This window comes from Equus przewalskii, chromosome 17, assembly GCF_037783145.1.
Source record: "Equus przewalskii isolate Varuska chromosome 17, EquPr2, whole genome shotgun sequence".
Taxonomy (NCBI): domain Eukaryota; kingdom Metazoa; phylum Chordata; class Mammalia; order Perissodactyla; family Equidae; genus Equus; species Equus przewalskii.
Genome location: NC_091847.1, coordinates 39,694,383 through 39,710,442, shown reverse-complemented (window position 1 = coordinate 39,710,442; position 16,060 = coordinate 39,694,383). Strand labels below are relative to the sequence as shown.

The 16,060-nt window shown below is 34.1% G+C and overlaps 1 protein-coding gene across 50 annotated transcripts in view; it reads left to right on the top strand.

The window, feature by feature from the left end:
- Positions 1–16,060, top strand: part of BAZ2B (bromodomain adjacent to zinc finger domain 2B) — a 296,344-nt gene that overhangs the window by 169,230 nt on the left and 111,054 nt on the right. For 20 of the 50 annotated variants that reach the window (XR_011528371.1, XM_070580007.1, XM_070580002.1 and 17 more), the window contains 3 exons: positions 8,655–8,843; positions 13,379–13,546; positions 14,479–14,672. Coding sequence is in view for 49 of the 50 variants with exons in the window: in XM_070580007.1 (XP_070436108.1) it covers positions 8,655–8,843; positions 13,379–13,546; positions 14,479–14,672 (551 nt within the window). In the remaining variant the exon portion in view is untranslated. The remainder of the gene's footprint in view (positions 1–8,654; positions 8,844–13,378; positions 13,547–14,478; positions 14,673–16,060) is intronic. The other 30 variants (XM_070579992.1, XM_070580019.1, XM_070580018.1 and 27 more) reach the window with 2 other exon arrangements.

Here is a 16,060-nt window from a genome sequence, read left to right as displayed (position 1 = left end):
GCCCGGGGTTTCGCCGGTATGAATCCTGGGCGCCGACATGGCACCACTCATCAGGCCATGCTGAGGCGGCATCCCACATGCCACAACTAGAAGGACCCACAACTAGAAAATATACATCTATGTACCAGGGGGCTTTGGGGAGAAAAAGGAAAAATAAAATCTTTTTTATTTTTATCTTTTTGAGGAAGATTAACCCTGAGCTAACTGCTGCCAATCCTCCTCTTTTCGCTGAGGAAGACTGGCCCTGAGCTAACATCCATGCCCAGATTCCTCTACTTTATATGTGGGATGACTACCACAGCATGGCTTGCTAAGCAGTGCCATGTCCGCACCCAGGATTGGAACCAGTGAACCCTGGGCCACCAAAGCGGAACATGTGCACTTAACAGCTGCACCACCAGGCCGGCCCCGAAAAATAAACTCTTAAAAAAAAAAGAAGATAACCAGGGCTCAAGTTTACAGTCGTTAGAGAATAATCAAGAGAATGAGATAGGCCTGTTTTTGAGGGTTTGGGGGATAAAGCCAAAGTTTCATTTCAGTTTCTTTGAGTATTTATGTTGTAGTATGAACTATTATAATATTATTTTCCTTTTTAGTTGAGTTGCTTGTACTGTGGATACCTACACATAATAAATAAAGGCCCTCAAATGTTCAACTTGCTGGCTTTCTTGTCCCTCCAAATGGGGTTTATAATTAATGAGGGGTTTGATCACAAGGCACCAGATATTTTTGAAATATTATTTTACGTAACTTTTATGAGTAGAACTTTGTAGTTTTAATTTAGAATTTTAGCAGTAAATTACTAAAGAAAGGTAATGCCTTCAAATCAATTCAGTACTCTTAAAAATAAACCCAGTGTTATGGATTAAATTGTGTCTTCCCCCAAGAAAAGATATGTTAGAGTCCTAACCCCCAGTACCTCAGAATGTGACCTATTTGGAGATTGGGTCCTTACAGAGGTAATCAAGTTAAAATGAGGTCATTAGGGTAGGCTGTAAACAAATATGGCTGATGTCCCTATAAAAGGGGGAATTTTGGACACAGAGATATGCACAGAGAGAAGCCCATGTGAAGACATAAGAAGAATGCCTGAGGTTACCAAAAGCTCGGAGAGAAACATGGAACAGACCCTTCCTTAGTGCCTTCAGAGGGAGCATGGCCCTGCCATAGCCTTGATTCCAGACTTCTAGCCTCCAGAACTGTAAGACAATAAATGTCTGTTTTTCTAAGCTACCTGGTTTGTGGTACTTCGTTATGGCAGACCCAGCAAATTAATATACCCCGTATGTTTTCAAAGCTGACTTGACTAATTTTTGTTCATTGTGGGAAAACTAAGAATTTTTAATTGATTGAAACATAAGTAAAGCAAGATTTTAGAATTAGATGTTTTTATAGTTATCTTTTTCTTTCATTATTAAAATAAAGTATATCTATATTTGAATATAGAAGTATGTATAAAATATTGTGTATTTTTAGCATTTAGTCTATGAACTCTAAATCCGTTCACTAGGTCTAACAAAAATGCTTATTACAAAGAGGAACTGCTCCCGTCTTTTAAGAATAGTCCTTTGCCTGAGGATTGATACATCATTTGCTGAGCTGAATCAAAAGCTTATTCACCACCTTCAATGTTACAGTGGCAGCTTCTCTTCCCAAGGTTACCTAGGCTTTTAATGACTTGTTTTTACATTAAAAAAAAAAACTATCTGAAAGGAAAATAGTAACTTTTACACAGAATCTTGGCAGATACCAACTTAGCCACATGGTCAAAGCTAATATTACTAGTACCACATAGCAACTTAGTGGACCCCAGATATGTTGCACTGAGAAGGGCACATTGGGTACCCTTCCCCGTACTGCATAACCTCTTCTAATCATGAGAAAGCATCAGAGAAACCCACATTGAGGGACATTCTGTAAAATACCTGACCAGTACTCCTCAATGTATCAAGGTCATGAAAGACAAGACAGACGAACTGTCATAAATTAGAGAAAATTAAGGAGACAACAGCAGCTACATGTAATGTGGGATCCTGGATTGGATCTTGGGACAGAAAAATGGCGTTAATAGAACAGATGAGATCTGAATGAATTCTTTGTTTTAGTCAATTAATCAAGATTAATTTCTTGATTTGAAAAATTGTTTTTTGTCATATAAGATGTTAACATATGAGGTATGGGACATATGAGGAGGTTGGGATTGTGTACTATTTTTGCAACTCTTGTGAGTCTAAAATAATTTCAAATAAATACTTAAAAATAAAAATAAAGACTTTATTTCCATACCTTCCACCTTTTCAAATGTTAAAACATAAAGGTTCATTGGCTGGCCGTTATGAAAATACAGAAATGAAAGGAAGATTATTTGGGGGGAAATTTTTTGTCACCATTGCCTCTAGAATTCTTTTTGTTTGTTCTTTAATCCAAGTTCAAGTTAATAGAATTTGTGTGTTTTGAGTTTCAGAATATTTAAACATTAGTATATTTAAGAATTTTAATATTTGAGCCAGTAATTTGAGCATTTCCTTAATTTACAGTAATTTTGATGATGTTCACTTTGGTTATTACACTCAGTTATTACTAAAGTAGTCACATGACCTTTATTTGAATGCGCTACCATTTTTGATAATTAGCCATACTTTGCAGGTTGTATATTAGAGGCTGATTTTGCAATGCTGTAAAATTATCCTTACAAATGTAAAGAACCAGAGACAAGTTTAAAGACATCTTGCAACAAATTTGTATAGCAGTGAAAGATTAAAGACGTTTTTAGCACACAAAAAACAACATATGTGGAGTTCTATCATAGTAAGCAGTCTCCTTGATTTTTTAAAAGATTAGATGCTTTAGCATACTTACTCCTTATAATTATTTTATCTAGACTTTTTCTAATTGATAGGAGATTTTGTTCACTGGTAGTTTAGGTTTAAGGCATTAGTGCAGTATTTGTATTATTTTGTTCCTGGGGAGGGGGGAGGCCTTTCTTGTGTTGTGGCATGAAGTTCATTAATATTAATAAAGACACTTACAGTTACCATGCCTTGTTACTGAGATCTTGGCATTTTGTGTAACTGCTTTTAATCACTTATGAATAGATTGGCTAGTAGAATTTGAAAAGCTCTGCCAAAACATATTCTGTTTATTATAACGTAAGTTGAGAACTTAGGCATTACAGATGTATATTAATTTTTATTATGCCAAATGTACACATTATTACCTATCAGTTAAAATAGAAACTAAGAGTTACATTCAAATATTGAAACTATGTTTGGATGTTAAAAAGAATAATTGTGGTCTTCTGAAAGTATTTTCATTTTGTAATGTATCAGTTTGCAGATGTCTTCTCTGAGCAAAATTTAAGAGTTTATAGTCATAATAGGTTTTTATTTGGCAACATCTTCTGATGGTAGGTGTGTTAATGTGGGAAAAAGTTACTTCTTCAAAAGCGGAGCATTCTAATATCCAGATAATTTTATTTTGTAAGATTAATAGAGCCTGTTTGACTTGGGTTGTATTTTGTTTCATTTAAGAAGATATTCTGCATTTTTATTAATACAAGATATGCTTTGTTTTAAAAGTAGTTATAGCATTCACTGAGCCATCACTTGTCCGTGATCAAACATCACCTTGTGGGCATAGCTTGAAATTTCAAGACAGTTGGAGAAGGCTCAGGGCGTTGTCCTGGCAGTGGAACCAAGAGTGTGATCTAAACAGCACCCCCCACTGTAGAAGAAGATCAAAGTCACAGCATAGATGCTGTTACGTCAGCTTATAATTACCCAAAGAGTTTTTAGTACCATTGTAAAAGCCTTTTATAAATGGAGCAGAGAAAAAAGTGAGATATATTTTTAATCATTTAAAGAATGACTTGTGGTTATTATAGCCTTTTAAAAGAAGAGAAACAGGGAATTGAAAACTTTCATTTTAGAGTTGTTCACAGCAGGTATTAGGAAGTGTTGTCCCTCCAACTGATAAGAGTTTGCTTTATGCCGTGTTGTGTAGAGAGTAAAAATGATTAAGAAATGACTCTTCCTTCATAACCTTATATCGACCGTAGTAATGGTATGATAAAAGACAGATTGTGAATAGTCATGAATGTTGAAAGGAGGCCCAAAACATATCTGTCCGGGAGATTGAGAAATACATCTTGGGCAATATGTTTTTGAGATGTTTAGGAAAGGATTGATAGGATTATAAAGGCAAAAGAAGTAAAAGAGCATGTTGTATAAGCTGGGGGCTCTGAAACAGAAGAAATAATGTGACCGAAAATACAACTGAGAAACTTTTGTTAAGTACCTATTGCGTTTCAGGTTATGCCAGGTGTTGGGGATACTGAGATGAATGAGATTCAGTTTTTGCTCTTAAGGAGCTAAAATCCTAGTTTAGAATTCATTTGCATAGAAGTGATAGTTAAAACAGTAGAAGCACATGAAATAACTGAGGAAGAAAACATAAAGAGAAAAAAAGAGATGGCTGGACTAAATCTTTAGGAATGCTTACATTTAGAAAAGAAAATCCAATAAGATAGATGGTAGTATTATTGAAGATATAGTTAAGAAGAAGATCAAGATAATTCCATGACCTGGAATTTAAGGGTGAACATGGGTTTTAATAAGGAAGAGGCAATCAGCAATGCCAGATTTATATAGAGAGGTTAAGAATGAGAAGAATAAAGATTAGTGGGATCTAGCGATTAGGAAAACTTTAGTAACTTTACAGACAAAATGAAAGGGAGGCATGGGGCTTGACACAAATATTAAAGATTCTGAGAAGTGCGAGAAATAGATGTATAAGTAGGAGACTTTTCTTTCAAGGTTAACACACTGGAGAGATGGTGATGGGATTGAGAGGGAAGGAGATAGATAGGGCAGGGGAGTGGTAGAAGATTGGGAGAGACCAGAGGTCATGCTGAGAGATAAAGAAATGGAAATGTGCAAGTTGCCTTACAGTGCAATTTAACCGTTAAAGATCTTGGAGGTGGTAGAAATTTTGTGTGATCAAATCCAACGTGTACCTAAATGGAATCAAGGAAGAGTAAAGGACCAAGTGATAATTTTTTTAAAAAAGGTTAGGATCACAAGTTGGTGAAGTAGGCAAAAAGAAACTAGGAAGCATATTTGCAAGTTTAAATGAAGATTCAAGACAACTTCCTGTTCTGATCAAAGGCCTTTGGAATCAGTCCCATGAATGTGACTCTGCTGCTCTTAATGAGTAGTGAATTGATTCATTCAGCAGATGTTGTGTATCTACGGTGTACAAGACACTGTTTAGGTATTTGGGATCTATTACTGAGTCCTGTATATAACAGTATGAGTTTGTAATATTGAAATATTAACTAACTGTTTTATACATTGTGATGTAAAAAATAGTCTTATACTACTTAAATTATGTTCAAACCATGAGTTCCTCAAGGCAGGAATTATGTCATATTTATCCTTGTATGCCAGTTACTAAACATAGCACCTGATACTTAATAGGTATGTTTGTGAAATGTCTGAATTACTGCAACTGTTGAATAAAGAACAGAATAATTCTAGAAGATTTTTATATGGAATTGGTATCTGTGTTTTTTAAAAGGTGGTAGAAAAACAATACTAAAATTATATATAGTGTTACAGAGCCTTTTAATGAGAAAGGTCCACTTTTTTTTTTATATCACTGACTTCTAGATTTTTGCTATGAAGGCAAAGTACAGTAAAAATTATGAAATGTATTATGAAATTATTTCCCTTCTGTAGTACAACTTTATTCATATATAGCAGAGAAATTCTCTTATGCATATTTTTGATAATGCTTGGTATCACTGTAATCGTTATAATGTGGTCCTAGTCGTCTTTACTCAATACAAAACCAAATCTTTTCTCACCAACAAGGACTAGGCCCTATAGATTCCATTGTCACTTGAGTACTTTCCATGCTTTTATTATCTTCACCAAGAATTTTATAAGAAAGAATAAGAAAATTGGGGCCGGCCCCGTGGCATAGTAGTTAAGTTTGCCTGCTCCACTTCAGTGGCCCTGGTTCGCAGGCTCCGATCCCTGGGTGCTAGCCCTGCTTGTCAAGCCATGCTGTGGCAGCATCCCACATAAAATAGAGGAGGATTGGCACAGATGTTGGCTCAGCAACAATCTTTCTCAGCAAAAAGAGGAAGATTGGCAACAGATGTTAGCTCAGGGCCAATCTTCCTCACAAAAAAAAAGAAAAGAAAAAGTAACTTGAGTAAAGTAGCCTCTTTGTAAAGTTGCCGGGCATAGATATAATTCTCTGTACAGGAGTATACTTTTTTTTCCATTTGAATCTACAGTGAATAAAGCTCATATTTTGTTGAAATTTTCTACTCAGTTCTTCTAGATATCACTCTTTTTAGAGTTAAAAAGTGAACTTTTTGTTATCAAATTGTGTATGATTGGTTCTTAATTATTGCTGCAAGAGTGACAACTTCATTTAGGTGTTGCCTGTGTTTTCTGTTCATAAGACTCCAAGGTTTAGCTCATTTACTTCTTCACAATAATAAAATTAATGTTTTTACTATGCATCTAAGAATGCTGCTTACTACCGATTCATTAGCTGTTGTAGAGTATTTCTATCAGTTTCTGATCCTTTGTTATTTCAGTTTGTTCTGAATTTTGTATAGCTTTGAGTTTTACCCCACAAATTGTTTGTATTAAATCACTGCTACATATATGTAGTTGACATGTAATTTAAGAATTATTATTTTGTAAAATATAAATGACAAATGATTCTAAAATCCCCAAACTGGAATGTTCAATTCAACTTGCTTATCAAGAAAACTGATGTCGAAGGAAATGTAAGTGATTGTTACGTTACATTACATTTGATGTCCTAATGGAAATGTTTGATTAAGGACATCTGGTTCAGGACGTTGAATGGTTGGTGAGACCCAGGGATTTTACATGCAATCACATGTGAAGATAAATACTGATTCTTAACATTACAGGCTCGCTTTTTAGAAAAACTATCTGGGTTTTTGAGGATTTGCCAAAAATAAAAAATTACACAATCTTTCTGGTGGCGTGTCACTAGTCTTAAAGATAGTGATAGTTGAGTTACGTTTTTTCCAGTAGCATGCCCTATTTTGTTTTGACTCACCTTCAGTGCTAGTGCAGCCTGGAACTCTGATAGCACAAAAGTACCAAATTCACACATTCTCTGCTTAGGCTTTGATGAACAAAAACAAGGGTTGGCTGACTTGGAAGAAATACCCAGTCTGTGTCCTTCCCTTGTCCTCCCCCTCCCAGTTTCTTCGTGGGCCTTCCTCGTAAAGACACTTTGAGGCTCGTCCCTGTAAGATCTAGTGATTGCTTTGTTCTAGTGGGTCTTCGACCCTCAATGAGAACTCTTTACAGGCTGATGTGAGACATACTCGATGCAATTTATTTAAATTGTACAACTTCAATAAAAAGTATAGTGTTATTTCAATAAAGAATATAGGGTTTATATTAGTCTTTGAGGGTACACTCTGACCTTGCCGACTACTTCCTCTTGTTTTTCAGATAATGAAAAAGCAAAGAGAAGAGATTTGGTTGATAACTAAATAACAAAAAGTATACTTATCTTTAACTTATATTTTTTAATTTTCTTCAAACATATTATGTTAAAACTAATTAAATTGCAATGCACAGTCAGGTCTGAGATAAACAGAAGATAAGGAAGCCTTATTCTTTGTTAACAAAACACAATACCTTTCACACAGTGAATTTTTAAGATAGCCTGGAGTGTGGGGTTTGATACTCCATTTTCATAGTTGCAAGCCACAGAAGCTTAATTATTTCCTGGAAGTAAAAGAAGATTTCCAAGTATTAGCACATTTTCTGCCAAATCCCTACAAAGTATGAAAAATAAGTTGTGTTTTTGATTGTATAACACTCCAGCCTGGGGTTATGACACTTAGTACAGATTTTCTTTAGAGTAAAAGTGGAGATTGAAAAGTCACATATTTGAATTGAATGTGATCTGTCTCTCACAGAGCTAAAAAATGATTTTTATATTAATAACCACCCTTGGATGCATTTAGAAATATCTTAGTAAGTTTATGCATGAAATCTTTATGTTGTCTTATACATAGCTTTATTAGGCTAGGATATAATCCCTTCTTGGTATGAACTCTCCTCACTGAAGAGGTATTGGGTAGAGAACATAGCTTCATTTCTGGCACGTGGAAACTGGGAACTCTTTGCCTAGAGTGCATAATAATTTGAGTAATGACTTGGTGACACATACTGGACTTAATTCATTGGTTTTCAACTGTATTTTAGTAGAACGTTTTTATTTTCCATCTTATGAATAAAAAATTTTGATAATATATTAATGTACATGTATTAACAGAAAGTGTGCCTCACTTCAGCAGGTCAAACTTTTAGAATTAGTGAAAATTATTTGCTTAAAACATCATTTCTCAAATTCAAAGTGAATAAGGCTATACCATTCATTTTAATTATTTTTACAATACTTTCGTATTTCTGGAAACATCTTATTCTATAGAGTTTGAAGAGCAAAAATGCAAAAGAAAAAATGTAATATAAAAATTTGATAAGAAATTATTATAAATTTTAACTTTAACTATGAACGCTGAAATCAGATAAATCTCATCTGTTTTTATAGTACAACTTTAAGTGTGTTTTTTTCCCTCCCAGGACATTTATTCAGAGCAGCTGGGGATCAACCGTTTAACCTGTCCACAGTGTCGAGTGCCTTCCCAATGGTCAGCCACCCAGTCTTTGGTCTACATTCAGCCAGCTCAGGGCATTCAGAATTTGGTGGTTTGGGGACACTTGCTACACCCACAGCCTTAGCCGCACATCCCCAACTAGCATCTTTTCCAGGTAAACATCTGTTACAAACAGTGTTCATGGAAAGGAGGAAAGCTTGAAAATGTTCAGGCAGTAGTTTGTTTATTAAATTGAACACAAAGAATAGTCTAATGCCTGGTATATTAAAACTCTTGTGCAAGAATTGGCTCAATACTATTTATCATGGGCAAAAAAGTAAAACACACTATCTGTGCTAGATGGCAATGCAATTAATTTGGTATTCAAGTGTTTAGCTAGAGAACCAGGCATCTGCCACAAAAATGAATAATTAGGCCAAATTTTTCTCCTGCTTTTTATTAGAGGGTAACAGGCAGAAAAGTGTACATATTTTAAGTGTAGAGCTTGATGAATTTTTCTCAGCTTTATTTGATTTTTTAAAAAAATATCTAACTTATAGTGGAAAACTAAAGTCCAGTTCTTATAATGAATATCTCTGTTCTTTTATTTTGAGTTCTCACTGCTCTGTACTTTATAAGGAAGATGAGCTTGGCTCTTAAATTTCTATATTTTTCCATATTTGCTCAAAACAACTATAAATTTGCACCACTTACATGGTAGGAGGATTAGAATTATCTCAAATTCTACGGATTATGAGAACTCAGTTCAGTAAGATACCAGCTAAAGCTTACCTTAGACAAACGTGCTGTAATTTGTCTTGCTGTATTATTTTGAAAGTCTGAACTTTAATGTGTTTCCATTGATTAATTTTACTTTAATAAATTTTAGTAAAGGATGCATAGTTTAGTGTTATGTAACATAGTTTAAAAATTAGAGCATAAATCTAGAAGCAAGTAGACCTGAATTTAAATCTGGCTTTGCTATGTTTTAGCTGTGTGACCTTGAACAAGTAATCCAACCTCTCAGCCTCAGTTTTCTCATCTGAAAAATGAGGATAATAATAATAGTACCTGCCTCTTAGGGTTCTTGTGAAGATTAAAGGAAATAAGCCATGTTTAGTGCTGAATGCAGTGTTTGGCACACATAATTAGTAGATAATTGATAACTATCATTATTATTTTGCCCACTTTAATGAGTAATAAATTGTCAAGTGCTTCTTTGAAAGGAAACAAGTATCTTATTTGAACTATATATAGAATGGAAAGATAGTTAAATATATATTTCAAGTACTATTTCCTGAGTCATCTTATTTCTTTAATTCAGTTGTCTGGGAAGGGGGGGTGGGTAGAGATAATGTGACTAGAAAGCTAAAATAAAGTCTTAAACTAAGTCTTAACATTTATTTTAAAAGTACTCTTAGGAATTTATTTCAGTCAGTTTCTAGCATGGTTGCTTAGCAAGATGAGCATTCAATAGATATTTGTAGAAATAGAGGATTACTGAATAAAAATCAAAATAAGTAATAGTGATATAGTTAGTTACTGGTATCTTAAATTTTTTTAGTTGTTTTATCATAGTTTATTATATTATTGCTTTTCAGCATTTCTAAACCACAGTGTAATTACTGTATCATTAAAATCAAATACCCTCTCCCCTGGAATGATAGTTAACTTGTGTAAAGACTTACTCTTCTGGACTTCAGTAATGCTGATACTTCTACTGTATAGAAAAAAATTTAATAACTTCCCTAGCCTCCCTAAACTGTTCACTCATTCATTTGTTGTACAAAGTTATTTGAGCATCTCCTATGTTCTGTGCACTAAGCCGGGCACTGAGGAATACACTAACGCAGTACCTGTTATGTTGCTTATAGTTCTTACGCAATAGATAAATAGACCATTACAACACAGAGTCTTGTAATAGAAGCATAATTTTTTGCCAAATGAACAAAATCTATGCCTAGTTTTAGAGGACTCATTTGTTTAAGTGGTAGATTTGGTATAACATCTTAAACTTAAATTCTCTATAATTGGCTTTGTTCAAAAGGGTAATCAAAATGCCAAATTTTTTTAAATCACTTAATTAATAAATGTAGACATACAAGGAAGAAATTACTAGGAATTTTAAATGGGGAATAGCTTTCTAAAGATTTTATCTACTTCTAAATTATTCTACATTTCAGATGATTAAATCTACAGATGCAAAATTATTTCATGGATAGTAGTATAATAAAGTTATTTCCTTTTATATTGAAATAGTGCTTCATGATAACTTCTTTTAAAATACTTATAATTTTTGGTCATTATATTTTTATATTATATTGCCATGAATATTTTTGTGAAGTATCTGGCTCTGTCAAGTATGAAAGATTTTAAAATTCTACTGTATCTTCTAGGTTCAAATTGAGATTCCGTATATCATCTGAAATGTTAGAATCTTTCAGTTGAATATGATTGATGTTGCTCCTGTGTGGTTAGCTCCTTTGAATACATTTAGAAATTCATCATGTGCTGGTTTATGTAATTCTTATTTTGTGTATTTCATTTTATCCACAAGCTAGTTTGTTAGTGACTAAATTTTGCTTTTTATTTTCTTAAATTGGAAGATAAATAAGCTTGTCATTTAACAAGAATTAGATTGTTTCCTACGAAATATTAGACATTTGTAAAGTTGGTAGTCAGCAGCTCTACCATTTTCATCTTTTTTTTGATTAATCTTAAATACTTGTTTTTTCTTGTGCTGTCCTCTTATTTATAACATACACATTTTCTAATTGTTTTTTTCTAATCCCTATTTTGTGCTTATTTACCATTGACATTCTAAAGTACATTTTTATGTTTTTTCTGAGTTTATGTCTAAAATATTTGAATATTATTATACTTTGATTACCTTACTGATTTGTTGATTGTTTACAAAGTCTGTACATTCGGCTGTAATGCTTTAATTATATAGACTCTGTATTAAATAATATAAATATCTTTGGGAAACCTCAATCCCTTTTTATCAGCTATGTAGAACCTAGTTTTCAAACCTATAAATAACAATAGATTCCAACTGTGCTGATATAAGCCCAAAATACACAGTTTTTCTTCCTATCTAAATACACTTCTTTCATCTAAACAGTGGATAAATGATTAATGCTTTTGTATAGTTATTCTTGGTTCAGTTCCCATCATTCAGGCGCTGCTGAATATACATTGGTGTCATTTCACCAGCAGCGCCTTCCTGCAGAGCAAAAGAATAGCTTTTGCAGTTTTCTGCTTATACTGTTTTTTTAGACCTTTCAGAATGGCAGCTACCATGAGCATTTCACTTTTTTTTAAACCACATTTAGATAATGAGGGTGCACATCACTTTACATCCTATTTTTAATGAAGAGATATTCCCAGAAAAGCTTTCAAGATCGTATAATACAATACACTAACAATGCTGAATTTTTCCCATACTCTATTAGTGGGGTTTTTTCCTCTAATTTCCTTGTGGTTGTTACAGTCAATGAAAAATATCCCATATCTCTTGGAAGATTAGCCTGAGAGGTAATAACTGATCTGGTACTCTAGCAAGTTAGCCAGTTGGAAAAGATTGTTTCTGGGATTTTAGATGGGACAGTACAAGACTTTCCTTTGGATTGTTTTCAAATCTTTTCCTAATCTTTACCCTTCCTTGAAAAAACGTATTCGATAAAATCTGGCTTCTCTCCTTTTCTAGAAGATTTAAGTAAGAGCCACTGTTTGAGTATCTAAATTGCACTTGATGATTTTCTGCCATTTAGTCATTTTATATTGATAAAACAATCATTGTTATCTGTAATTTATGAGAGAAAGTATAAACAAAATTCAGGCTTTCTTCATTAACTTTAAGAGGATAAACTTTTTTTTATAAAAAGGGGATAAGCTTGTATTTTAATGTGACTTAATTGTTTTGGAAACCTTCTTTGAGCACTTTTCATTTCTTAGACCAAAAGAAAAAATGCTCACTGATTTTGCTATCTTTATGTTTTTGCTTGAATAGAGAATGTTCTATGTCATAAATACATTTGAAGTATACTGGATTACAGTAGTCTTTGTATTATTATTTAAACCACCTGATTTATCAGAGCCAGATTTATGTTGCATGTAATTTGAGGAAATTTTTAACATAGGTTGTAGATGGTAACCTTAAATTCTAAGGTTTTAAAATAGCTTAGTATACATATTTTTTTTCTTTTCTAATTTAGAAAAATTATGGTATAAGTCATCAGAGAATCAAATAGTTCTTTAAAATTCTAAGTTTTTAATTTTATTTTTAAAACCATAGACTACATTTCTTTTTCTTTTTTTCCTTTTTTCTTAAATTTTTTATTTAGTCAATGATAGATTACAATCTTGTGAAATTTCAGTTGTACATTATTGTCTGTCAGTCGCGTTGTAGGTGCACCCCTTCACCCTTTGTGCCCACCCCCCACATTTGTTTTTCATAAACTTGAACTCAAGAAACCTGCTAAGAGAAGATTCTTGGATGCCATTTTAATGAGAGGAATGATGGGTGTGTTACTTCTAATCAGCTGTATTACATCAGAAAGATGATCAAAACTATGTGTAGTTCAGCAATTCTGCTCCAAGATGAAACTTGAAGTTTGTTTTCAGGAATAAAATGTAAAAAGCATCGTTACATTAACTAGAAAGTTAATTCAAGTATTTTTGCTTGTTTGTTTGGCGTTTGGTTTTGAGGTGCAGAATGGTGGCGAACAACAGATGTTCATACTCGTACAGGGGCAACCTTCTTTCCACCATTACTGGGAATTCCACCACTGTTTGCTCCTCCAGCCCAGAATCATGATTCTTCTTCATTCCATTCAAGGACTTCAGGAAAAAGTAATCGAAATGGTCCTGAGAAAGGTATCCATATTAACTTAAGTACTACAAACCCTCCATTCCGGAACCTATTTTCAGTAGTTTCAAGTTTAATAAAATTTATATAGCATGGTGCTAGACACTTTCACATTGTCTTGCTTAATCCTTATAATGACTTTGAGATTGGAGGTATTCTCATTTTGCAGCCAAGGTTAAATAAGTTAGTCAAGGAAATACTGCTTATATGTTAATGTGGCACAGTCAGGATTTGAACCCAGATCTTCTAACTTCTATCTCCACTGTTTTTTCCTCTGTATCTCATTCCCTCCTTTATGTAACCCAATTTAATATATTACTTCTTCTGTAATTAAACATTAAGTTCATTAAAACTAATATCCTGTACTCCTTTTTTTTAAAGTTATCATTAATATTTCTGTGGTTAACTTGTTAGAATATCATTTGCTAATTAGAATAGCATTTTAGATGGTTTATAATTTTTCTTTTCACTTGAGTAAGTGTTTTGGGGAGTTTGCTTGAAAGGGGGAGTATTTGCATTTAATGATCTTTCTAAACATTTTTTTAATTGAGTGAAATTCACATATACATGCAATTAACCATTTTGACAATTCAGTGGCATTTAACGCATTCACAATGTTGTGCAATAACCACCTCTATCTAGTTTCAAAATATTTTCATCACCCCAAAAGGAAACCCCAGACTCATTAAGCAGTTTCTCCTCATTCTTCCCTCCCCCGGTCCCTGACAACCAGTAGCTTGTACTCTGTCTCTATAGGTTTACCTATTGTGAATATCTCATATAGATGGAATCATACAATATGCAACCTCTTGTATCTGGCTTCTTTCACTTAGCATAACGTTTTTGAGAGTCATCCACATTGTAGCATATATCATTACTTTATTCCTTTTTATGGCTGAATAATATTCTGTGTATAAACATGCTTACTTTTATTTTCAAGGTGTAAATGGGTCAATTAATGGAAACAGTACATCATCTGTATCTGGTATCAACACATCTGTACTATCCACTACTGCTTCAAGTTCCGTGGGACAAACTAAAAGTATAAACTCAGGTGGAGGAAATCGGAAGTGTAATCAGGAACAAAACAAAAACCAGCCTTTGGATGCTAGAGCTGAGAAAATCAAAGATAAGGTAAGTTATTCTTTGTAGGACAAATATATAACAGATCTATATATAAGGATGCTAAAGGTCAAACCACTGGAATCTGTAGAATAATTTATGAATTATCAACTCCTATTTTTGCAGATCTTTATTTTTATGATATGGTACTAATATTATGTATCTTGAAAAATTAAAATTGTCAGCACCAGTATAAATAGTACAAATAATAATAATAGCTAAAATTTATTGAGAACTTAATACATACCAGCTCTGCTCTCATTGCTTTGCATGTAATATCTATTTCAACTTTCCCTAATGAGGTAGGTACTGCTATTACAAATGGGGGAACAGAACCCAAAAATAGTTGGTCATTAAGTGGCGAGGGTCTAAAATCAGGCATGTTGATTCCAGAGACCATGCTTTAGGAAAACAAAAACAAAAACCCTTTTATTATGGAAAATTTCAAATATACAAAGTAGACAGAATTAGCATAGTAATACTGTGTACCCATTATTCAGTTTCAACAGTTATCACCTCATGACCAATTTTATTTCGTTATATCCCCAACTGTACAGGTTATCAATTTAATGCCTCAGCTCTAAATTCACCCTTTTCTCCTTTGCCAGTTGGCACAGTATTAGACCTTGTAAATAGAGGATCCTAGAGAAACACTGGAAGAGGAAGGGGCTTCTGTTCCTGGTTCTAGTGTTTTCTTTTTGCTCTTATACTGTAGCTGCCAGTGGGTGGCATCCTTGCCAGCTGGCACCTTCTCTGCCGGTTGTGTTCAGGAGACGCAGTAGTGCACATTGTCTGGTGAGTTTCACTGGCATCCCAGCAGACAGCTTATTAGTTTTGCTGGGACGCCAGTGGGTAGCTTTCTACCTAATTTCACTGGCATCGCAGTAGCAGGTTCCCAGCAAGTTTTTCTGGCACTCCAGCAGGCAGTATTTCTGGTGTGCCGGCTTTGACCTGATACCTCAGTGAGCTTCTCTGCCATCCAGTGGGCAATAGCCACATCCTCTCCAGCAAAGTCTGAAGCTCAGCCTTGGAGGAGAGTGGCCCTCTTCCAAGTTTATCTTTATTTTAGTATTCTACCTCAGCCCTACAGTAAGTGGCTGTTCTCTACATCTGCTATTCCAGTATGCTTTAGAGATCTCTTTATCCCTCTAAGTAGTTCATATTCTGTTACTAGTTAATAATTCTTTTTTCTTTTTTTAACAACTGTTGCCAATCTTTTTTTTCTCCCTTCTTTTTCTCCCCAAAGCCCCACAGTACATAGTTGTATATTCTAGTTGCGAGTGCCTCTGGTTGTGCTATGTGGGGCGCCGCCTCAGCGTGGCCTGATGAGCGGTGCCTTGTCCATGCCCAGGATCCGAACCAGGGAAATCCTGGGCTGCTGAAGCAGAGCATACGAACTT